Source organism: Mus musculus, chromosome 2, assembly GCF_000001635.26.
Source record: "Mus musculus strain C57BL/6J chromosome 2, GRCm38.p6 C57BL/6J".
NCBI classification, from domain to species: Eukaryota; Metazoa; Chordata; class Mammalia; order Rodentia; family Muridae; genus Mus; species Mus musculus.
In genome coordinates, this window is record NC_000068.7 from 101589063 (window position 1) to 101615858 (window position 26796).

At 39.9% G+C, this 26796-nt stretch overlaps 1 protein-coding gene across 3 annotated transcripts in view, besides 1 other annotated feature; it reads right to left on the reverse strand.

The window, feature by feature from the left end:
• Positions 1-26796, reverse strand: part of Iftap (intraflagellar transport associated protein) — a 68253-nt gene that overhangs the window by 28284 nt on the left and 13173 nt on the right. For all 3 annotated transcript variants that reach the window (NM_026592.4, NM_001362688.1, NM_001362687.1), the window contains exon 2: positions 21462-21613. In NM_026592.4, coding sequence (NP_080868.1) covers positions 21462-21594 — 133 coding nt within the window. In that variant the 5' untranslated portion in view covers positions 21595-21613. The remainder of the gene's footprint in view (positions 1-21461; positions 21614-26796) is intronic.
• Positions 926-5279: an enhancer, noted in NCBI's record as "VISTA enhancer mm1328". NCBI's record gives its function as "enhancer in: midbrain (mesencephalon)[8/9] | forebrain[8/9] | limb[6/9] | other[6/9]" and the evidence as "EXISTENCE:transgenic organism evidence [ECO:0001131][PMID:17130149]".

Genomic DNA, 26796 nt, shown 5'->3' on the forward strand with positions numbered 1-26796 from the left:
TCATATCCCACTCAGGGGTAGAGGAGTTGACCGTGAGGGGAAAGGGGCCCCAGTTTTTATAGGCCCTCAAGGGGGGAAGGAGAAGAGGGGAGTAGGGAATTTCCAGATCTAAACAATATCTATTCTCAAGAAATGGGTATGGGAGGGGTACAAGGAAAGAGTCTGGTGCAGGTGTAGCAACTCAGGATTGGCCCGGCTATGGTTGCTGGGGAGATTTTCCGACTCTTCCCCAGCAACCAATATCACAAACACCTGGCAATGGGCTTCATCGGTGGGCACACACATGGGTTCAAGGAACGGTCAAAACACTGGCAGACACGGGTTTAAGGAGTGACCAGAGCATTGTGCACCTCTGTTTTTCTAAATCAGTGAAGCTAGTTCTGCTAACAATGAAATATATTTTGCCAATTTCAGGGCTTCTGTGACCTTTTATATTCTGTCAGGATCTTTCACTTCCTACCATGGTAAGAGTCTAGCCCTCTGAAACTATAAGCAAGCCCCCCAATTAGTAGCATGAAGATAGTGGTGCTATAATGGTAATATAAACTGTGGGGACTCAGGGGGAAAAGAACATTATCAGCTGACCTAGAAACTATTCTCATGATATTTTGGTTTTTTTTTTTTTAATGTGGTAGCTTTTCTCCTTTTCCTAAAAACCTGCCTGAAGACCCAGAGAGGACACTGCATGAAGCTGTGAAGGTGAAATCTAGATGGATTGCTTGGAGACCCAAAGATGTTGGTACTACTCTAGCCATGCCAAAGAAACCTGCTAAAAGGAGATGGGGCGGGGGGGGGGGGGAGGGGGGAGGGGAGAGAAGTGTGTGGCAGTCAGCAAAGCTGGAGTGAAGAGCTCTCTAGGAAACCCTTTAACATCGGACATGGAATTGTATAATTTGGAGTTTGTTCTGCTGGCGTTCAGTCTTGTTTGGCCCAGTATTTCCTCACTATACTCCTTTTCTGCCCATGTTTGATTCTGAATACACTGTTAAAAGTAAAATTAAGATTTGTAGGGGTGTTGTCAAGAATTAACACTAAAATTTTGTTTATGTGTCAGGGTGTTATGTGTAGGGTGCTTTGACTAAGTACATGTTTGTACATCTTTACATAAATGCCTAGTGCCTGAGGTCAGAAAAAGGCATCAGATGCCATGAGACTCAAGCTACTGATAATTTAGAGCCACCATATGGGTGCTGATAATTGAACATGGGTCCTCTAAGCCATCTCTCAGCCCCCACCCCTTTTTTTCAAACAATGAAATACTGTTATAGAACAAACTTAAAGTAACATAGACTGTAATAATAATTCACATTTAAAGACTCATTTTCTCTTAAAAAAATGAAAAAAAGCACATATCCATCTTCTTTGAAACCAGCTCTCCATTACTGTCTACTACACCAGCACTAGCAACTCCTCTAAGTAGCCACCACTGGAAAGATGACCTCTGCCTTTTGTGCCAACAAATTCTGAATGAAATCTCTGTTGAGAAGTGCGAGCCCTGGATGCCAGAGGTAGAAGAACTGAAGTGGGTAATGTGCTAGGAGAGTTGCTGAAACCACTGCTGGGATAACAAACAATATGAAGAGTCAGACAAGTGAGGATGAAAGCACTTAAGGCTTAGTCTCCCAGACCTCTCGGTGTTCGAGTCAGGTTTCTCATGGTTCTGGAGGTAACAGTAAGTAATGGTAGTCAAGTGATGTGGAGATGCTTAGAAACAGGACAAGCTACTGAGGGATGAACAGATGCCCCCGAGCTTCATCACAGGCAGAAGAGAAGGCTCTTCTGTGGCTCCCACCATTCCTCAGCACAGATTTTTTGTTGTTGTTACACAAATTATTGCAATAAAAGAAGGAGCAGTTTCAGTCCTCCTGGGTATCTTTTAAGTTAAACAAAACTACATTTGGTACTTACCAAGAAAATCTTACATACTCAACCCACCATTCCCGTTCTAGTCAACTGACTTCAATACTTGAAAAGCACAGTGGTCTCAGCAAGGAGACGTTCTGAAGGGACAGGTCATGTGTGTGCTCAGGTCACTCCATGCTCTCCTCTCCCAGTTCCCAATACAACGCCAGGGGACCTGACAGTCACCACATGAATCTCCTCTGACAAAAAGTGAAGTCCAAATTCCTGGTGCTGTTACTGAATTACTGATCTACTTAGTCCCATACCCAACAAAAACATCCCCTCTCGTAAACGTGAGGCTGTTAATCTTGAAAGCACCAAGAGACATAGGAAAGAACTTGCTCTCTCCTTGATTAAACTTAAAGTTGAAAATGCTTCCTAAACCCTGAAATTAACTTTATAAGACTGTAACACCATGTCCCTGCAAAGACCCAAAAAAGTGCTTTTGTATACGGGCCTGTTATGGGTTTTTAAACCTAGTAAGTAATAAATCTCTTGGCAGAACGAGATGAGAACAAAGTTCCTTTTCAATATGATAATGTCAAAATGGCAGATGCTGGCACAGCCCTGACTTGGAAGTGGCCAGCAGCCTGATTAGAGACCAGATGCTGCTTCCTTCCCAGAGTGAGCCTGGTGGCAACGCACACGTGCCACCCAACTGTTCATCTCTAAGCTTCTGTTTTTCATCAGAGTCCTTTTCTACCCTTTTATCTTATCCCTAATGCTCCTTGCTTTGAAATGCACATCAGGCGTAGTTCGGCATGGAAATCTAACAGCAGTGTTTCCGCGAACACACGGATTACAGAGACCAGAAAGAGCATTTCTTTGGGCATTTTTGAGTCAAACTTCAATAAAGATGAGAAAGTTTTTTTCTAAAGGTTTCCAGAGGTTTCATTATTCTGAAGCGACGAAATTTCAATTTCCTTTTGATACCAAACAGACAAGCTTCCAATAGGTCAGGCTTACAGGGCCATCTCCACACCATCAATGTCTAATTTCAGATGAAAGGGAAAGGTCACACTCCCTGAAAAAGCTGGAAGTTTGGGTGACAAGGTAAATTACACTTTACAGGGTAAAGTACATGTTGATTATACACCTTCGAGGTAAAAGTGATTATTTGGGGAGAGCTCAATTTTGAGGGAAAACTTTTATAAAAAATTCAAATTCTTCTATACAAAAGTCAGAGCCATATCTGTGTACTGAGAAACACTCCACACAACAGCACAGCCAGTGTCAGAATCTAAGAGCAAGTCCTGCCAGCCACCTCGAAGTATCCATTCTTCTGCAGTGTGGTCAAGAGCAATATAAATCAAGAGCATGTTCTCAGTCACAATGAGATACTGACTACATCGCTGGAAGGGAAGAAAAACCGCAGTGGGGAATGTTCTGTGCCACACTAGGCAGCCACAAACAGCCCTCTGCAAAGAGAACAGGGGATAAGCAATCATGCTTGTAACAAGGCTGGGTCCTCGCTCAGAGTCTGGGGTGATTTTCCCATTACACAGCAATGGTCCTGGGAACAATAATATCTTCCCCTAATCTGTCCATCCAAACTACTCCAGGCCACTGCTTCTTGTTCACTTGCTTCCCTCCATAGCCGGCCTCCCCTGGAGCCATAGTCGTTAGGATTAAATAAGCAATTTAAAAACCAATCAATCATAAATCAGAATAAATCCAAGGAAGCTAAATTCAGCACACCCGTGTTTTGTCTAAATTCCCTTTGCAGTGCTCTGAATTCCAACTGTTTTATGTTCTCCATCTGAAAGGGCACCGGGAGGGGAGGATTACCTCAGCCTGGCCAGGCAGGAATAATTGTGCTTTCCCTGAGGCTGGATGATAATTGACTCATTATTCACAGTCGTAGCTATCAACCTGCCAAGGCACAAATGCACAAGCCTGGCCTGGAAAAAAAATACATGTCAAAAGCCCTAGATGAGGGACACATTGGCAATAAGATGAAAATTTTGAAATGTCCAGTGTAAAGCACTTAGAGAGAGTGTAAAGTTGCTAACGTTTTGTTAGTTACGTTCAGGAAGGAAACCTGCAATTAGTAGGGCCCTGACGCTTAGAGAGTCCAAAAGCGATATTCCAGGCATCGACTATGTGCCCTCAAGATGAGAAAGACAACGGAGGCACAGTACCCCCTCCCCTTACAGAGTATCCAAGCTAGGAGGTAAAGACATGTGTGCAAACACCCAAAGAGAAGGCATCCGTGACAAACCACACAGGAGAGGCTCAAAGTCAGAAAGTGGCAAAATAGTAATTGGTTTTTGGAATCATGAAAAGCTTCAGTAGGAATGAGTCGTGCAAGATAGGCTTTAAAGAAGCTGACAAGTCCAGCAGGCTAGCTACAACTTCGAAGAGCTTATTATTCCATGAGGGATGGAGGGCAGGGTAAGCTCATGAGTGAAACTTCCAGGACCAGAAGGCCAGGGCCTAAGGCACAATAGTGAATCTTCCAGGAAAACAAGCACACACATCCTGTGGCATGGAACAGGGTAGATGTGGAGAACTTGAATAGAACTATGCGCTTGACCGTGGGAGTTGACCCCCAGTACAGCCGAGACACTGACTAGTGCAGACAGGCTAGGGCATAGGAAAGCCACCAGACAAGTGAGGTGCGCACTGTAGTGTCTAATGTGTAATTCAGGTGACGAGGAATGGAAGACACAGCTACAGAGGTGGTAGAAAGAACCACAGAGATTCAAGAAAGAAAAAACAGCCTTTGAAATGAGTTCTTGTGAAAACAAGAGAGAAGACACTATCTCCTATGAGTTACGGTCCCTCCCTCTAGATATCACAGACTATGTTCCTTATCTTCCCACTGCCATCTTCAGTCTTTTACAATCAAATTGGCATTCCTTAGTAACTTTCTCTGTTATGGAGGATATAGATAACACGGTATGCTTGTAACCTGTCAGGTGAACTAGAATTTGGTGCAGAGGCCACGCATGCCTACCCAACAAGCTGTGCTGAGCTGATCTTCCCCACTGACTGAGTCAGGAACACAGAATGAAGTGGCCCACCATGCAAGCAGATACAACATTATTTGAATGTTTCTTCCTGTAGCTTTGATCTCCATTAGAGTAAAAGCTACTGGTGACAATGTCAATGCAGGGTAGACTCCATGGCATCAGAGAAGTTCATTTGTTATGCACAAAATCCATTCATATTAATCCTTCAGATTAGCATACAAAGTATTAAGGTTCATTTGGGCACTGTCCTTAGCTTCATGAAACTAGTAAGTCAATGTGTAGTTTATTCCCTTGGCACAGAAAGTTTCACACATAAGCTAGACTCTTCTGGTTCTTGAGCTAAAGCCATGGGGTCATATGGTAAAGAACTCCATGAGAGACATCTGTCCCTCTCCACAGGTTTATCCAGGGGTAACTTATGCACCATCAGATCCATTCACTTTAGCACAGGATCCAATGATTACTAGTGAGTGTGTAGTTATGTAACAATCGAACGGCATGGAACTTTTAGTTTTCATCGCCCCAAAAAGGTGCTTAGAGCCAATCTTCAGACTCCTCCCCACTCCCAACCCCAACAACAGGCAGGAGTTAATCTAACTTTTATTGCTAACTGGACATTATTATTATTATTATTATTATTATTATTATACATTATTATTATTATTAGACATTCCATTATAGTAAAGCCATGTCCACGTGATTTATTTTATTTATTATAACAATGAGATGCAGCGATGTCATGCTATACACTAATATTTCTCTTCTTTTATTGTCAAAAACCTTTGACTGTGTCTGTTTCTCCTTTCACCTGATGATGGGCATTCGGAGTATTTCCCATCTTGTAATCCCTTGATTACAACACTGCATTCATGGTGTGGACCAGCAACACTAACCCAGTTCCTTGTGGTGTGGTGAAACGTAAAGAAACCACACCAACAGAAAACTACAGTCTTGGCTGCTGCTTTCCAAATCAGATGAGGGCAGAGATGCACTGTTCCCTGAGGCTGCGACTCCCCAGTCATACTTCATACTATCACCACAGCTGTACAATTGGACACTCCATCACACGGCCCTAATTTTCTGTCTTCTAATTCATATGTATGTCTATGCAGAGCGGGGAGCTCACTTTCATGGCTCCAGGAAGGTAAGATATGACACAGAGCTAGGAAACAGACTGATAATCAACTCTTAAACCAGCAAGTTCTGCTGGCTACCCTCCACGTGTTTATTACTTCGCTGGGCTAGAGGGGTATGGAAGGTTAGGAAAGTTGTAAGACACAGCCTTTGTGAGGGCAGAGCATTTTATTTATCTCTCAACTAGCATATCACCTAGAATTTTTTTAAAAAAAAAAAAGATTAAATATGTGAGCAAAGACTTCTCTAAAAAGCCAATAACATCTATTTCCTTGAAACTTTCACTTGATTGATGCTATAAATTTTGCTTATTTTTGAACTACCATTTCAATGTATAAAATGTGTCCAAATGCCACAAATAAGAATGCTACGAGGTAGACAGACAAAAAGAGAGAGATTGGAGGAGGAGGAGGAGGAGGAGGAGGAGGAGGAGGAGGAGGAGGAGGAGGAAGGGGGAGGGGAGAGTAGAGGAAAGTTAAAGACAAGAGAAGGCAGGAGAGAAGAGGAGAGAAAGGAGGTGAGGGGAGGGAGGGGAGGGGAGTAGACAGGAGGGGAGGGGAAGAGAAGAGAGAAGAGAGAAGAGAGAGAGGAGAGGAGAGGAGAGGAGAGGAGAGGAGAGGAGGGCAGCCGAGGCTAAATCGTGACGAAGTCCTACAGTCCTATGATGACCCGCCCCTCCTTACTTGCCTTCTGACCTTAACCTCCACTCCTCTCACTCTTGTTCTTGTCACAGAGCCGCCCTTGGCCTTTTCACGGTGCCTAAAGCAGGCCAATATCAGCTTTATGCGGCCTCTGCACTGGCTCCCCTGGACATTTTTGTAATGTCCAGATTAACCCCTTGCTCTTTCTAATCTCTTTCCAATCTCATCTTCCATGGCTGCCAGCCCTCATTAATAAAGAATTTCAACATGCTCCCTCCTGAGCCACTGCTCCCTCTCTGTTCCCACTGCCCAAAGTTCCCATCTTTGAATAGATGGTATTATATTCATTGTTTAGGATCTATTTCTCCATTCTAGAACGCAATTTTCTGTAGGCATTAATTTTTATAATTTTTGTTCACTTATATGAACAACACTTAGCAAAATGACAATAGTAAAACAAATTACAGTATAGTTACACAACTGAATACTGTGCAGCCATCCAACACTGTTAAATAATAATATTAATTTCCAAGGAAAGATATTCATAACATTCTATTTTAAAAAGCAAGTTCAAAGAGATTATGGATAATATGATATCAGTTTTATAAAATTATTACAATAAAATTTTCAAATATATAAATGAAGGAAAACAGTAAGTTGTGCCTTTATAATTTGGGCATCATAAGTATAAATAAACATATATGTATAGTATATGTGTGTAATATTTAATACTGATACAGCTATTCAATAGAAATTACTACATATATTTCAGTGTTAATAAAAGTGAAGCTCAGAGTGTGAACAGTGGGTCTCTGATTCTTGTGTCTTCTCTTGGTCTCTTTTCCATCTGTCTGTTTGCTTGTTTGTTCATTTTACCCAAATCTGATGTGTTAGTTTTTGTTTTATCTTATTATATGTCTCTTTATTTTATGATTATCCCTTAAAAGCCTGTAATGGTAAAATGCCCACAAAGAACACAGTTCTCCGGGCAAGGACATTTTCCTGTGGTACAGTAGTTTGGGTCATGGACAGGGGCACTAAGACTTGAGACAGAATGTATGTGTAACCAAACCAAAGGCCACTCTAAGCTCTGTAGGCTGTTCTATCTTAGTCTCTTTATCAGAGATCACCAGGGTCACAGCAAAGCTATTCCCATAATTCACTACGTTCTTCCAGTCTTTAAGATAATATAAAATGATAACATTAAACAAAGATATATATATATATAGCAAAACAAATTATTGTTTCCTTGTTTTAGTATGTCAAAACTTTATGAAAGCTATAAATTTACTCTTATAAAATTCAATTTGTACCAATTTGCACATTTTTTAAAACATCCATGTATTTCCCTTTACCCATTTCCTTACACAGACATATATACACATGAATATACACACAATCATGAAGACATACACACATATACACACCTCCAATTCATTTAAGGCATACTTTTAAAGCTATTCTGAAAGTCAAGGTTCCTAGGTTGCACAATGATACTAGTCAATCAGAATTTAAAGAAAGAATCCTGAAATATGCATTTTAATAAGAACCTCCCAGGAAATTTTTGTGGAAATATAAGATAGAATTCCCATGTCAAGGTTTTCTGAGGTAGAATTTTATGGTTATGTGAACACTAGTATTTAGTCCATCCACCAGAGGCCAGCATAGGACCATTGGCTGACTTTTATAGCTGTACCCTATACCATACACCATATACAATATTTCCTGTACATAGTTGGTTTTAACTACCTCAAGAAGTGGAGTTGAAACTGACTGATACAGCACATCCAAGGTTTAACATTTAACTTTGATGTTGTTCTTTTAACCCCATGTGGATAAGCCACACTAAACAAGCAGAATTAATCCTGTTGTGTGAGTTTAAAGAGTAAATGCCAGGGTTGTGGTCTTAGAAAATGAAATGCGTGGACTAGTTCTTAGGTCTTCTAATGCGGAGATGGAATAGTGCTCTTCCTATCACACTGGCCCTACCTACAACCAAAAGAAACAGAAGGCCAGCTCTATTTGTTCTGCATGAAACATCTTCACACCCTGAGATCATGCCTGTCTTGCACCAAAGTACATTTTGTTCAACTCATTTAAATTGGAGGGCACTCTGGGGATTAGCTTTCTCTTCTTCTTCACAGATAAGTCTTTCATAGACCATCGTCTGCATATATTTATAATAATCTAACATTCAAAGATGGCGTCTTTGCTTTTAAATTATGTGAGTGTTGCAAATTCATTTTTACAGGACACTTTAGAATACACGTCATTTAAAAAAAAGCTTACAGTAAAGGAGGAAAAGTCTGCGCTGTTCTAGTCATTCTTACTGTTTTTCTCTCTTTTTGGGGGGTCAGGGGGAGGGTGTGGAACAGGGTTCAAGACAGGGTCTCACTCTGTAGCCCTGGCTGCCCTGGAACTCACCTTGTAGACCAGGCTGCCCTCAGACTTAGAGATCTATGTGCCTTTCCCTCCCAGTGCTGGGATTAAAGGGTTGCATGCTACACCCAGCTTGCTTTTTTTTTTCTTAATCCATAAAGATTCACTCAATCAAAATCTAAGGCCCCAGAATCAAAACCAATATTCTGAATCTAACTCTGTCAGCGCTGTGCAAAGAGTAGTTAATACGGCCTCACCAGTGAGCACTAACTGCACAGTCTATAAGTGACAAACATGGACAGCTACCCTCATTCATCAAAAGCCTCGGAGAGTCATAGCATCTTTCATAAGCAGACAGCAATAAATAGCAACATGGCAATTGATGAGCTCTTCTAGTGCAGTCTCATTTCTGCATCCCTGGATTCTAGCTTAATGCGTACAGCACAGCTATCAAAAGAATGCTTTCACATGCCGTCCTACCAAGTAGAATAGCCCATGATGCTGAAATGCTGCCAACATTACCAAGAACGGAACTGGCACTATAATTGAAGACTAAACCCAGAGGCCAGACTTAGATGACAGCTTGCAGTCCTTCTTGTCTATCAGTGGCTTCTAAGACCACAAAACCTAATTCGAAAGTCAGATTAAGTCCAGAAAAGCACATGAAACGAACAGGCTAAGGATTCCTCCCTACGCTAAGGGAGCAGTGGGCTGCAAACAAGCAAGCTGGCTGCCATCACCTAAATCCGCCTCACTAGAACAAATCAAACTAGGAAGAAAAAAAAAAGACACAAAAAAATCACATACTAGAGAGCTGTGGTTTTCATATACGGAAGACACAAGGATGGTTAAAGCAAAGTTTCCTGTCTGTATCCCTTTGGGCTTAGCCAACCATTTCAAAGAAAATATTATTGTTTCATGGCTGAACGAACACTGCCAAAACCATTCTGATTTGAATACATGCTTATTCAACTGAATCAACACACACAGTCTTAGGAAACCTCAGCTTCTCGTGGAGCAGCTTACCTGTTCCCTTAGGTAACAGCACACTTGCCAACAAGAAGTAAAAATAACACCTCCCTTCAAAGAAATAAATACCAAACAACCATGCCCCTATTTAATATTGTGTAAATCAGCTAAAGGTCAAATTAATTTAGCTCACTATTAGTAATTTTCTATATTTTGTAAAAGTTTAAAATCCCATATGCTTATTCAATTCTTTAATTTATACCCATACATAAAACATTATACATATTATTATAAAATTGAAACTACATACAATAGAAGAAAACATTCTTTTAATTATAACCAAAACAATGTTCTGTTTTTAAAAAATTCCTCTTAATTCTCTAAGGATCATACCAAGGAGCAACATCATTGTAACAAAATGGTATGCATTAAGAACACTGCTGAAAATAAATTTAATGATCATAATTCAAATTGCTATACACACTTAAATATTTTCTTTCTGTACCCAATTACATCTAAATTGAAGAAGACACACACATTAAAAAAAAAAAACCCTAATGATTATCTATGGACCAAATATTCCCATTTGAAGTGACTATGAATTATAAAGGCATCCACTGAAGATTTATGCTAATATACCTAAAACAAAATGGCTCCATCAGCTTGAAATCTGTCATAATTTGAGAAGGGAAATTTCCTTCTGCAACTGAACCAGCAGTTTCTGTGTTTCATAATTTGTCAATTTGTTCCCTAAGTGTAGTGATTTAGTGACGATGAAAGAAGCTGAGAAACAAATGAAAACTGCTTAATTACAGTTTGCAGATGTTCCCCCCAAAGAGAAAAACGAGCTAGTGCTACAAACGCAGGAGGATTCCTCCATGGGCTTTGTGTAAGTCGGTTCCCTGTCCTCCGGTCTTTTCTTCCTCCTTTGATGTTGGATGCAGTATTTGATGCTACTATGAAGAGGTCACATATAGAAGGCTACTACATGATCTCTAGATAAACATACAGTTGATTCTGCCATTTTCTTCAAGGATACTAAAAGGCACACCAAGCAAAGCCCCCCGGGCTATAGAGATGGCTCAGCACTTAAGAACACTTGTTCTTGCAGATGACCTGGGTTCAGTTTCAAGCACTAACATGGCTGCCATGGCTGCTCACAATTGGCCATAACTCCAGCTCCCAGGGACCTAACACCCTTTTCTGACCTTCAAAGTCACCAGACATGCAAACTAAGGATTTACACACATAATATAATTATCTTTTAATTTTTTTAAAGAAAAGCTTTAAAATAACACTGCTTCCCTAGTCCCTTTCTTAGAATGGCATATTAATGAGGCTTTCTCCTGATTTGTCTGGCTAGTCTGATTGGAAAGTCCTCATGTCATGGGTACTTGTCAACTTTCCATAAGGTTAAGTCAGTGTCTTACTATTTGCTGTGTTATTTCTTGATTGTGCTCTTTGCTGTTAAACTCACATTTGCAAAAGAGCTTCCTGGGTGGCCTTTTTTTTTTAAATTTTTTTTTAACTTTTTCTTCTTAATGTGGCTAACGGATAAAAGAAAAAAAAAAGAAAAAGGAAACAGAAAGACACCCTAAATGGGCCGTGAACTAAAAACACCATTCAATATTCAGGAGGGAATTAAATGACTGACAACAACAGCACAGAGCTGTGGTACCACAGCCACCTGGAAGCCTGGAGCCGGTCAGTCCGTTTCCAACTTCCTCCAGCAGGCGATCTGCCAGTTGCAAGAGTATCAAAACAATGCTAAGCCCTCGGGTTCTGTCTAATACTCGACAGAAAATAACTGCGCAGGGCTACACAGTGAGGATTATTTTTCTTGCTGTGTTTTCTTTTATGAAAGAAAGCTGTTTTTCTGCTCGACTGAAATTCCTCTCCTGCTTGGAAATGGGTAAGAGGGCCAGCTGCTTGCTATATTTTTCTCTGTGGTATTTTTCTACAGCAGATTTTAAAATTCATTCTTCAGACTGGGAAAAGCCTCTCTTTGTACCCAACCTCACTCGTGAAAGTTTAAAGATTCATTTCTAACGCTCAAATTCAAAATAGCTTTGGGGACCAAAATATGTCAGCTTTAGAAACATGTTGTTTTATGTGCTGTCTCCAGTTTCATTTTTAATTACATTTTTTAGAAGTTGTCAAGTATGAGTAGTAATATTCCTTTGGCTGAACTGACAGTCAAAATTTATCAGTCCAGACGTGTAAACCAAATCCCAGCACAAGATTCTAAGCTTCTGAAAGAACAGACGCTCAATATGGAAACAAATAATAAAAGACTCCTCAGATGAGAAGCATGTGGCTTTGAACAAGTAACTCGGCCTCTGCGGGCCTAGCATGGCCTAGGCAAAGCGCTCCTGACTTGCCTTTAACTCTTTTCATCTCGCTCTCCTGTCAGTCATCTGCTCCTCAGTGCTCTCTGCGTTGCTCTCCCTGCAACGCCTCAAGTGTCCTTTCCCCTCCGACAGCCAAGCTAACGTCTCTGCTCGGCCTCCAGGCCGGTCTCCCTGCTCAGTCTCTGCTCAGCCTCCAGGCCGGTCTCCCTGATTCTAGGGGCTTCCTACTGCTTTGCTCTCCTTTCTGAATCACCAGTAGCATCGCATAACTAATTTTTACAAATTTCTATGCCTGCTGGCTTCCCTGTAAGCAGTACTTAGGCTCCCAGTCGCTGTGTTTGTCAATGCAAACCTGGGATACCATGACCCGAATGTGGATATTCCTCAGAGTGGGGTCTGAGGCACCACCTATCTGCCATCAGTTGCCTCTCGTTTTCTGTTTATTCAGCCCATCCAATAGATATTCACTCAGCATACCCCTATTTCACCCTGAAAAAACATCATTGCTGGTGAGGAGGAGCAAGAGTATGCAACAGTATGCAAAATCCACCAGAGGCCAGATCTCATAGGGCTTATACTCAAGAAAAGGTAAAATATGTATGTCTTGACTTATGTCCCAATGGTTCAAATCCACATCAGTGTCTTCCAGACCTAGATAAAAACCATCTAGCACTATCCGAAAGGAAGGAAACGTCTTCAGAGTGTGGGCTTTGAAGTCATTCTGAATAGGCAGACAGTACAATTCTACAACCAATTTGTCACATGACCTATGGCAAGCTGGCCTGGGCAGCTATGACAAAATAACCACATGCTTGATAGTTTAAAAAACAGAAATGCCTACTGTCTTGGAGGCCAGGTGTTCTAGGTCAAGATTTCTTTTCTTATGAAAACTATTTCAATAGTCTCCTCTTTACTGTGTCATTCCAATGTAAACATCTCTTCTCTCTCCCCCATTCCCCAAAATCATAATAGATTGAAGACATATTCTAGACTCATTAAACTTAATTATTTCTTTAAAGGCCCTCATCTACTCCACAGTATGGTTAAGGCCTTTCAACATAACAATAAAGATGATCATGTAACTTGGAGCTTACAACACCTATTAACCATTAAATGTCAGATGATGCCAGTAATGTGAGCCTGTCTTTCTCACAGACTCACACTGTTGGGTATCCCTGTGGGAGAAATGTAATGGTCAACTGTCTGGAATCTGACACCAAGCAGATTTCCAATGTACAACAACTTTCTTATGGTCCCTGTGCCACTGTGCCATAAGAAGAAATGTTCATATTATTGTAAGAATAAAATTCTTGAGACAAATGATAGGTAAACATATCAATAAATGAATCAAAATTAGAGAGCTCTGGGCTGTCTCTTCTAACTCCAAACTTTAAGTAGAAACAAATGTGAACTTAGTAGCTTAGTATGCACAGCCCTGTGACAGTAATGTAATATAGACCAGTGGTCCTCAGTCAGTGGGGCTCAGCGTTGCTTCAGAATCACCTACAGAATCCTATAGAGAGAAAAATTTCTCAACTCCTCACTTTTAGGGACTGAAGTAGAAATTTCTAGTTTCTTTGGAAACTCAGTTATGTCACATGATGTTTTTCTGGAAAATGTCTTGTGAAAGAATGTTTTGCTGAAATAGCCATGTGAGGGGATGTTTTACTGAAGCAGATGCTTGAGATGGCATGTGATGTTTGGAAAGAGTGTAAGTAGAACCCTACAGACAGTGAAAGGATGCTCTTGCATTGCTATGCCTTGCAACACTTTGTTGGTCTTCCCTGGTTTTTGCTCATCTTGACTTTGGAAAGAGACTTGCACCAAAGAACTTCCCAAGGTATCTGAATAATTTGTGCTACTTCTGCTGACTCATGATGATTCAGATGAGCCTTGCAGTTTCTGCTGGACAGATCCAATGCTACTGATTCCAGTTTGGTGTTTGCTATTGGACTAGATTGCTGCTACTGATTGTGTGTGGTATATACTATTGGATTGGACTGCTTATATCTGGACAACGAAGAGCTGAATTGCCCCCAAAGAACTACTTCTAAACAGGTTCATAACCCCCTTTTGTATAAACCTTCTTTTTCCCTACTTCTGGTTGGTAGACCAGAAGGGAGGTTAAAGTGTTCAAGAACCCTATATAAAGTAGGCTTAGATTTAGTGGATTCACTTTGTAAATCCAGAATACCTTGAAGCCTATATTTTCATAAAGCATTGCCATAATACTTTCATAAAAGATAGCTCTGAGAGCCAGCCAAATCTAAAAACTATTATTCAGCAGAAATGCAGCATATGATTTTAAATTTCAAATAGTCATTTTTGAAAAAAAGATAAAAAATAAAGAGACAATTACATCCATATTTTATTTAATTCTATTTCAAAATAATATCTTAATATTACTGCCATATCACATAGACAATATAAAAATATCACTGATATATTCTACTTTTATATTGAGTCTTCAAAATCCAATATCTACTTTACATTTGTAGTATACTACAAATCAGAAGCCAAATTTTCATCAGAAATATTTTATTTTACTTTGATTTCCAAAAATTTGCCTTAAAAATGATTCACATAGCCAATTTGTCCCAAATACATTTAAACTTTTAGTCTAATAAATTACTAAGTATGCATTATCACATTTATATTAATTAAATTAATTAAAAGCAAATAAATATTGAGATCCAGATTCTCAGTCACACCAAACACAGTTTAAATAACAATGATCACCTGTGGCCAGTAGCCATTTTGCTAGACAGGGCAGGGCTGTGTAAGCACAAACCACACCACCACGCTCCCTGAAGTGTTTGAGCAGGCAGGAAAATACATAACTCCTCAAATAACCACATGTGAATGAAGAATACAGATTGAGTCTCCTGTGATGGTACGAGATATTAAACTCTAGGCAAAGTGGAAACCTATTTAGGCTTTGAAACTCTAAGACCAGAACACCACCATTTGTCTTGAACAGTCAAACAGAATGTTCCAGCTACTGTGGAATTTCTTTCCAATAACAAGTAAGAAAAGGGAAAGGGAGGTTGAGCTGGCAGGAATAATTTTTCCTGAAGATACACTATAAGAAAAATAAAATGCTAAAAAAAAAAAAAAAAAGAAAGAAAAAAACAGCAAACGAAATGAGAAAAACTCAGAGAAATTATAAGTGAAAGTTTCTATCAAAATCTATAAAAAAATCTTTGATTTCCACTTAATAAAAATAAAGCAGGTTAGGAGAGGTGGAGCAAAAGGAATCCCTTGGGAAGCTGACCTCTGGGTATTTTAAGAAATAAATAAGAAAGTTAAAAACAGACTAACTTAAGAGTTGCTATTCATATAACCACAGTAGAGATTCACTTCAATATCCTGGTGGCACACACCTCAAATTCCAGCCCCCAGGAGAAGGAGGCAGGAAGATCAGAAGTTCAAAGTCACAGTTGACTGGCTACCCTGAGTTTAAAGCCAACCCTGGCTATATAAAACGCTGATTAAAACACAATTCTCCATTTTAGTTTCCAAACTACTTTAAGGTGAATGGTAGGAAATATAGAAAACTTTCCTGGAAGTTAATAATTTGCCTAAAACACAAAATGGATATATGATATGCATGTGTACATATACAGGTATGTGTAAAAACCAGAAACTGGGAATTAGTAATTACTGTAATGATCTATGATAGTCCAATTTCTGTTGCTATATTAAAATGCCTGGGACTGGGTATTTTATAAAAATCAGTAGCTCATCACTTTGAAAATTCAAGAGAACAGTACCAGCATCTGTGGAGAGTGATGTCAGTGACCTGGTAGAGGCCTCATGACAAATGTCACCATATTGTATAAACAAGACAGGGGTGAGAACCCAAGACAAGATAAAAGCCAAGAGCCAGTGAGAGACCAGTGTTATTCTTTATAATCACCCATGTTAATTTGTAATTACTCTCTCCACAAACCAATCTTTCCTGAGGGCAGAATTCCCATCAGACTAATTACCTCCCACTATGCCCCATCCCTTAAAAGTCCCACCAACCTCAATACCACCAAACTGGGGACCAAGCCTTCACCATACGAACCCATGGAGAATTAGGCACATTCCAACCATACTACTCCAGCACTCCCTCAGAGTTACCATACCTAACAAGATGGAGCTGAAAAGACTTGGTGACAACTTCTAAGCCACTGCCTTCTTAACTACACAATCTGTGTGATAGCAGCAATGTAACAGCTTAGTAAAATAAGATCATGTGCTATCTTTATATGGGAGGAAATTAAAAGAAGTTACTTTTTACTTTCAGCAGTCTAGAAGTTATTCTAAACCATACTAAAGCAAAGTTACAGCTTCATGTAGAAAGTCTGTTGCTTAGAAGCACTGACTATATAAAATACTGACTGTACAAAAGTGGATAGATAGATAGATAGATAGATAGATAGATAGATAGATAGATAGATAGATAAAGACAGAAAGCATGCAAAACCAAGACCCCCATAGACCAACGTCCACAGATGGATTTAAACTTCTCTCAACGCCTCTTTTTATGTGTCAAACCTTTCTGTGTTTTATGTGGCATGTTAGGGTGGAAGGCAAGTGTTAACTCCATCTGTAGCAAACTCAGCTCATCCTTTCTGATGGATAACACAGTGCTTTCTATGCACTCTCCCAGGATTACAGGAGCTCTCCACACAAGGAGTATCTCTGTATAGATGGTGTGCACATAGCAGCATTGTTTCATGCTTGTTTTTGTATCTCGTACTGAACTATGAGTACTTGAGAGCACAAAGTATACCCTAGTTATTTTGAGTTCTCAGTACTTATATCAATACCTAAACCAAAAGAAAATGTTGAAAGAATAACTGAATGAATCAATGAGTGCATATTTATTAGAAGACAAAAAAATTAATTTTTCAAAACTTTTAAAAATGATACAAATTGACAAATAGAAAAAGAAAGCCTCTTCCACCTAGATATTCCAGAAAGTTCTTAAGTTATGTACACAAAGGGATACAGAGGCGTGAAGCTTAACACATCTTATCCACAGTGTCAACAACATAATGCTGTCTCTACCAATAAAGGGAAATGAGTTTCAAACACGTATATCTCAACTTAATCTATCCTCTTGAACTGAAGACACTACTAAGAATTCAATTATAACTGTCTGTTTCAAACTAGTAATTAATATCTCTAAGCATTTTGATAAAACATTGTATTTATAATCAAATATGTACCACAGTTTAAGAAATCAGAGTTGAGGGGCTGGAGAGATGGCTCAGAGGTTAAAAGCACTGACTGCTCTTCGAGAGGTCCTGAGTTCAATTCCCAGCAACCACATGGTGGCTCATAACCATCTGTAATGAGATCTGATGCCCTCTTCTGGTGTCTGAAGACAGTGACAGTGTACTCACATACATAAAATAAATAAATAAATCTTAAAAATAAATTCAGAGTTGAAAAAAAGCCTCCAAAATATAATCAACTTCAGTGCAGTATATTGAGAATTATGTGTGATAGTAACAGTTCCCAGCTGCTTTCCAGAGGTCTGAAGCAGTAATATAGATTTCTCTCAAAAAGCCTATATAGTTTAATTTTTTCAAGAAAATAAGATTAATGGGATTACTGCCCCTCTTAATATTCCTCTAAAGAAAGAAATCCCATCAGCATTCTGGTATATAACCATTACAGACATAAGTAGAACAGTCAGTCAGTAGACATGGTAATGGACTTGAGAACTTGAACCAACTAAGGAAATGTGCCTAACTCTGCCAGTAATGACCATGTCTGCAGAAAGAGTCATGCAAAAGAACCAAACACATCAAGACGAATAAAGCCTAGAGACAAGGTGAAGAAATGGAAACTTTGAGAAAATAACCTAATTTCTTAGCATGCTCGCTTGGGTCAACTATCCAGACTATCACTCAGTTCTGAGCCATGTCCCTAAATACTGCTTGTTCTCTTAGAAGATATTCAAATGTTTCAAGGGGAGGACAATGACTGACTTAAGATATATCTCTGTACATACGACTCTGTGCTTTAAGAGGAATTTTTTCAGGTCAGTGCTTTATAATGTGATCGGGCGCCTAAGGATATTTTTAAAGGAAAAAGCAGCCAGAGCACTTGGAGCTGCAGTTTATGTGGCTCGCATCCTCATTTATTTCAGCTCAATCTGGAGCCCGTGCTGACCTCTAAAGGAAGGCGCTACATCTGAGGAGTTTCTTTCTCGGCATACAATGACCAAATCAGAGCTGAAGACGGACTAGATAAAGGGCCTGCTAGTCCTAAGGTTTTACAATTTCACAGTACAAAAATAAAATCAGCCACACACTATACAAAGTAATATAGACTCAAAATTCAGTAATTCTTCCAGTTTAGTCTTTATTTGGACCACCTCATGCCAGCCACCCATACTGCTAGTTCGGGCCCAGAAAGTAAGGACTAAGTCACTCGGCTCAAGGAAGGAAGCAACTTCTAAACCCAAGTCTATTAACAAAAAGATGAGAGAAGCCAGGTTTGCAGACTAAAGGTCACTCTGACGTAATCCACATATCATATCAGTACAATTAATTCACACTGTTTCCAAATTAATCAATATTTCTAAATCTCCACTCTATTTAAATATAAATAAAATAAAAATCACAGACTACATTTTGTTTAGATGTAAGCAAAATATACAAGGATACTATTCTTCAGCTATCAGAGAAACACAACTCAATATTACATTAAGATTCCAATACTGCCGGAGTTGGCAGTGTTTTTGACATATTCGGATTAGCTATTTGAGAATTTCACATAGTGCTCCCCGATCACCTTCACTTTCCAATTCTCCCATGTCCATCCCACACATCCCTGTGGCCTTGCCACAAAAAAAAAAAAAAAAAAAAAAAAAAAGACTTTAAAAAAAAGTTCAATTTCAATTTCTGCTGTCCATCTAGGCACTGGAGCATGATTAAACTCCTGTTGGCAGCCTCTTCCCCATTCCCACCTCAGCCAGAGGCTGTCTACTGTCTATGAGCTACTTCAGCATCCTTATCACAGTTGTTAAGAGTTCTCTCCAGGCATCCTGTCTAGATCGTTACTTTGTGTGTGTGTGTGTGTGTGTGTTGGGAGGTGGGGGTGGGAATCTATGTCTCTCTTTCTCTACTACGAGTCTGCAGTCATCCACACCAGGGCAGAACGTTTCCGTGTGCTTTACAGTCAGCAGGGGCACAGTCCATGGACTGCCGCATGATTGACAGCACAGACACAGTCCCCCCCTGGCTGGTGTCAGCAGCACATGCCACAGACTTCAGCATGCTCTCTAGACACCAACAAAGGCCCCAGCTGCAGCAGGATCCCAGACTCACACATGGTCCCTGGCCGCAACTCAGATCACAGACAGCAACACAGCCTCAGACAGCAGCACATGAACAGGGCCTTCGGCAGTAGCTCAGGCTTTGGACATCTACACAGTTCAGTCTCTCTCCACTGAAACAGTGTCAAAATTTTATATATAATATATATAGGGGAAAATGACCCAAGTTAAAACTTGAAATTCATTTATGATTTATATACTGTAGTATGAAGGTAATTTCATACAGTATTTTCCTTTTCCTTTCCTTTTTTTTTTTTTTTCTCTCTTTTGGGTTTTTTCAAGACAGGGTTTCTCTGTATAGCCCTGGCTGTCCAGGAACTCACTCTGTAGACCAGGCTGGCCTCAAACTCAGAGAAATCTGCCTGCCTCTGCCTCCCGAGTGCTGGGATTAAAGGCATGCGCCACCACTGCCCGGCTTCATACAGTATTTTCAATGCATGAATATTTTAGTATAGCAACACATGAGGTAAGATGTGGACATTTCTACCTGTGGAATCATGAATTTTGAAGAATCTCAGGTTTCAAATTTTCAAATTGTTCAACCTATACTTTAAATAATCAAACAAACATGTCAAAGTCCATTTTCCTTCTCTTTATTAGAATTGCCTTAACCTTTCATTTATTTTTTTTCTTTCATTTATTTAGAACACAAGCCGTGACCTCAAATCAGATCAGGTTTACTATAAAGGCCATGGCCTTCCAGATATGAAACTCCCTGTTCTTAACTTTGGATACACACTGAGATCATCAGAGGAGCTTTCACAAAATGCTGACTCCTTGGCCCCAGCTGAGCTTCAGAATAGGCTCTGAAACGAGTGTCCAAACGACCCTCAAAGGAATGTAATGTGCAACTGCATGGAGGCTCAATGAGGTCACATGGACCCAAATATGTACTGACAGGCCAGAAAGGGCCAGCATTGAAAGCAAGTCAAGACACCTGAAAACAGAACCTAAAATGGACATAACTGCAGTGCTCATGAGTGAATGAGGCATACCCACACACACTTTCGGAACTAAGGCACTCCAAGGCAGGGGTCCTGAGCTCCAGCTAACACTGTGAGGGGAATCAGACACCAAAGCTTTTCAGGTGACCTAAAAAGAATAGAATTAATTTTTTCATAAAATCACTGATCATTTAAGTGTTGGTTCAATTAAAAGCCAACCCTACATAGAATGAACAAGCACATAATGAAACGCACACATTGACTTTAGGTTTTAGGTTATATCACCCCAGGATAAAAGGGATGTTCCTGCCTACAGCAATCTCAGCACCATTTTCATCATCAGTATCCCCATCATCATAGCAATAGTAACCACACACAAGGTGTAGCCACTCTGCTCAGTTATGCACAGTGTAGCCTGAGTCTTTACACCCTTTGAGTGAGATGCCATGATTAGTCCCACTTACCTACCAGAGTCAAATAGCTGGCAAATGATCACATCAAAATCCAGACATGTAGAGTGCCTTAGTTTAAAATGTGCTTTTAAACAACCTCTGTTCTGCATTTACATTTCTTAAAAAATAAAATGAAGTGAATAGCTAAATAATTCCTCTGCTCATCTGTAATTATCAGATGTCTCTTACTCTGCAACATAACTCTTGAATAGATAAAGGCATAGGTGTCCATACCTATAAGTCACAAATTCTCTAGTAAGAAGTATGTGCTCTGAAGAGTTCAATGAATGTTCACGAGTCTTCTGAAAAGATACCAAAGGTATAGACTTAAAAAGTTATTTCATCTATTGCTGTAAAAATTGTATAGTTTACCTTTTGAAAGATGAGTGAAAGTGCTCAGAAATTCTTCATAGGTTTGCTCATGGCAGTTGACAAACTTATCCAAGACTTCTTTCATTAACTGATCTTCATCCATTATCTCTGGCCTCGGTATTTGAGCAAGCATTTCAATTCACAAGGCCACTCTACAAGACACAGAAAAGCAGACACTATAGAGTAAGGCAGCCTCAGCGACTATGGAGGGGTGGTGGAGAAATTCAGGGCCCAAAAGACGGGTGAGGATAGCAGCTGGAGCAGTGGGCGCCAGCATAAGAGGGAGAGACTTCAGCAGTTTGTGCTGCTGAACTGGTAACAGTACCTAATTTGGTTTGGATTTCAGCTTTCTCATTATATGATTAAGACACAAGAATAATGTCGTGTAATTTGACTCAAAACTAGAACTCTTCCAATGTGAGGAAAATCTCAAAGGGCACCCACTAACCACCACAACTCCACACAGTGGCAATAGTGATGGGGACTGGTATGGAGAAACGGCCAACAATGAATGCTTCAGTGTTAGCTTCCACAACCATGGGCAAGTTCACAGAGCCAAATGTGCCTGTCCAATCCCTGGATTCAAGCCCTTAAAGCAGCATTCAGTACTTCCCTCCAACTACAGTCACCACACCAGTACTTGGTTAGCAAGAAGTGGCCCTGCCTGTATCTTAGCACACCCAGCTCTGCGAATGCTGACATCCCAGTGAAGCCATTGGCAACTCTACTAAAAACACCTAAAAGTGAGCCTGAATCTGTCTCCCTAACCTACCCCAAATGTTCCCTGAGACAGTGAGAATGGTTGAATAATTTTAATCCTTCTAGTACCTGACATCCTTGCAGGTACTTGAACAAAGTCAAACTGAACCATCTCACTCTTCTCATTCTATTTCTTGGGACATACTTCTTTTCCAAAACTCAGCTCAGAGTTGCGGTTTTCTACCACACACACACACACACACACACACACACACACACACACACCTGTCACCATTGTGGGAAGTTAGCTGTGACTTCTCATGCCACCATGTGCTATATTAGCACACTCACTGGGAAGACATAATTCTTCATCTGCTTCTACACTCACAGTCATGGAAGACTGAGCACATCTTCTCACCCTTGCACCCCAAACACTTAATACTTCAGGGTGTGGTGTGCACTAAGGATGCTCATCTAAACAGGAATGATGGTCAAAATGTCACTAGACTTAACAAAATCAACTGAACTTGGCCAATGTGACTTCACCTGACCTTGGATAGGGAGTCCCAAGAACCCTATCAAGCTCCAATCTATTAATAGGCTGGGAAAGAGTTGATACCACTTCACCTACATGTGTTTACAAAATGACGTCCAGAACTAGAGCTGAGACTCGGACATGGTGTGTATATAAACTAATTCTCACATTCTAAATACTGTACTCATCCTATCCAACTGAATATCATGTTTACAACACCCCTAGCCTCTTCGCACATACTTCATTGATAACTGCCTCATTCTTTGCAGTTTGAACTTGGTCTTCACTCCAGATATCATAGCTGATTGAATTCTGCTGGGAGCCTGCCCAGCCTGGAATGAGCTTGAAGTAGGACACAGCTTCGGACGTTGCTTTAAAGACTGGTGGTCTCTGGCCTTCTAACTCTCTAACTATACTGAATGCTTGCTGACAACTTCTAAAATGTTCAAAAAAACTTTCTAGCTTATTCTATGTTTTTAAAACACTGGCTTCCATTGGTCTTGCAAACTTTATATGCCTCAGTACAGGAGAAGGCCAGGGCCAAGAAGTGGGAGTGGGTGGGTAGGGGAGTTGGGGGGTGGTATGGGGAACTTTTGGGATAGCATTGGAAATATAAATGAAGAAAATACCTAATTAAAAAAAAAAGAAAGAAAGAAAACACTGGCTTCTTTTCTCTTTAACTCTGTGTTTCCTTAAATATTATAATTCTCTGTGTTTTCTTTAACTCTTTATGCTTAAATAAGTGCTAAGGAAACTTAACCCTTTCTTAGTGTCCTGTGCTTCATTAGAAACATAACTCTTTATTACTTGTGCTTTAATAAGCACTAGTATCTGGCAATTAACACATACTGTTTAGTAGGGAATTAGGTGAAAGGATTTATTTCTAGTGCTCCTTTCTCTGGCCAGACAGCCAGAAGCCCTTTGCTGGCCTGGCTGGTTGACTCTTTATGAACCAGAGAGGAAGGAAGGGAAAAGAATTAAGGTGCTTTGTACAGGCAAATATACACAGGCATATATGCACTCAAACATTCATACACCCACACTCTGGCTGGGCCCCACCATCTGTTATAATCAACTCCACAAGTATTTATGCATGCTACTGTACATACACATATACTCGCACACAAACAGACATATACATTTGAATGGATGGCTGGGTGGAAGGGGCAAAGCTCTCCAAGCCAAACCATTCAACCAAATACTTTATTTCTTTTCTCTGGGCTTTTTATACCTCCTTAGACAAAAAGTTCTTAGAAAATTACCTCAGAGATAAAATGTTACATAAATGGGAGTTTCAGAAGGATGTTGACATTAAGTTCAAAGCAGTGTTTCATTATAATGCACTCATTAAAAGTTCAAAGCAACATTTTATGCATGGCTGTGCCTTATAGTATATACCTGTGACTTTATCCTTGGACCTAAATGTTTTTCCTTGAACACAAAATTGTCCCAAGTCTATTTCTCATTTTAGTGTGATTCTGAAAGCTCACTGTATTTCTTATTATGCAGGCTTTACTTACTATTAAGAGTTATTATGAGGAGTTAATATTATGAGGAGTGTGTACATTCTATTCTTGATTCTAATTTTATTACATCTTTCTAGCAACTAAAACCATCTCTAAACACTTTCTTCAAAAATTATTTTAATCAAAACAGGAATTCTATAGAATCATTATCTATTTGTCTATATAGCATCACTACAAGATAGTACATCTTCATAGTTCTGCAGAGATCTGCTTAAAGGTGTGAGATAATACCTAGTGATTTTTATATATTCAATAATAACAGGAAAAGTATATTAATAGCAGAAATCTTTCCTAAAACGCATCTCTCCTGGGCCTTGCCTATCAGAGCAAATCCGTTGTGGATTTTAATTCAAGGTAGATTCATCTCACGAAGATTGCCTGGTAGTTATTAGCTTTTCCTATGATGGCTCCTGACAGAATTCCATTTACTCTGTATGAAATATTATTCGATAAGGCTTTTGGAAACTTGACTATCTACATTAAGAATAAACACCACCACAGTAATACATGCAGGATAATAAAAAGGGGATATGGGGTCGCCTTACAATATGGCAAGAAAAGACAGCACCAAGCTTCTTTCTGTTTTTCTGAAACAAGAATAAAAATCTGAAACAAGAATAAAGATGGAGCTAGGGAGAAAGCTCCATAGTTCACATGCTATTCTTACAGAGGACCAGAGGTTTGTTTCCAGTACCACAATGGGATGGACACAACTGCCTCTGTATCCAGCTCCAAGAGCATCTGATGCTTCGGGCCTCTACATACTTACACACACACACACACACACACACACACACACACATTCACACACACACATTCACACACACACACTTAAAAATAATAAAAATCAATCATTTAAGAGCTATTTTCTTTCATTTTTGGGTTTTGTTTTTGTTTTTTGGGTTGTTTGTTTGTTTGTTTGTTTGTTTCAAGACAGGGCTTCTCTGTGTAGCCCTGGCTCTCCTGGAGCTCACTCTGTAGACCAGGCTGGCCTCGAACTCAGAAATCCTCCTGCTTCTGCCTCCCAAGTGCTGGGATTAAAGGTATGTGCCACCGCTGCCCAGCTATTATCTTTCATTTTAAAAGAGAATAAAAATGTATTACCTATTAACCTTTCTCACCCATTTTCCTTTTTAAATGTATTTCTGCTATAGAAGTAGTCATCCTTTTAAAATACAAACCACACAGGAACGTGTAAGGGAAAAAGCATTAACGATGTTCTTAACTATCCTCTGACCCTACGAGTTCCACCTTAAGCTCTTTCAGGAGTCTAGTAAATATATTTCTAAATCTTTCCCTATTACGTTTATGATGATGGACTTTTTATAAAAACAGGAAAATATATGCTATTCCTTATAAATAGATTTTTTTTTAGCTAAAGAATATGTTCTTTTTAAACATAACAAGAGCGATGACATTCTATGGATCTAGAAGTAGAAATCTAGCCTGCTGTTTCACACAGCTACACAGTCACAGCCCACTCTGCTCCTTGTGGACCACCTTTGAGAAAGCTACTTGACATCTCTGAACCCCTGTTCCTCTTTTCTAGAAAGGGCACTATAATGGCTCAGCCTTGTTTCCTAAACCTCAGTTCTAAACATCAAATGCTAAGTGGGGCTGGGGTGTAGGGTTTCTTATGCTGTTCAAACTCATTCACTGACAAACCTGACCTGAGTTGACATGAGAGCATTTGCAGTTGTTATTTCTTCTACAGTGGAACTATCCACCTGTCCCTTAATGGGACTGGATATGAGGTGCCTTCCCAGCCAACTGGAGGTCTGCACAATGCATGCTATTTGTACTGCCTGCCTTAATAAAATCTAATATATTCTGAAACACACGTGACTCCATGGGTTTTACGAAACCGTGAAGCTATAGGAAGCTCACAAGATAGCCCTGAAGATGAAATGTGTGTCCACCTTAATAAACATAGCCTTCCTGGTGACTGTGAGGAAGAAGATGACAGAGAATCCCCTTCACTGAGACCAGTCTGGCGTTGAATGCACTGATGCTACCCACAAGATACTACCTTGTCCATCCCAATCTCACGTGAAGCACGATGCTAGAGGACCACGTGAAAACAGTCGTTTAGGTATCAACTTCAAAGGCACTGTTTTAAGCTACCTGTACTTCAAAACTGAATACCTGAAAAGTCATCACATACAACACCTTCACCTGCACCAATGCCCAGGCTTCAACAACGTAAAGCTTATTAGAGAAGGCTTGCAGCTGAAAGAGAATGAATACCAACTAAGAGCCTCTTCAGTGACGACGAGTTCACTATCAGTAGGACACGTGTGAAAACGCAAGAATCTCCTCAGCTGTTGACTGTTCCAGACCTGGAGCACAGTATCGTAGCAACAATCTCTCCCTCAAAGCATTCAGCCAGTCTCCTCAGTGCATGGGAATGGCCAGGTTTTCCTCCTGCTGCAAATGTCCTCTCACAGTTATGTTAAAAAGCAGTCATAGGCATTCCCTTAAGGCTCCTTCCAGAGCACTAATTGGTATACTTTGAATATTTACCCTCAATACAGCTCAGCACTACCAAAGACAAATAATTAACAGGCTATACACA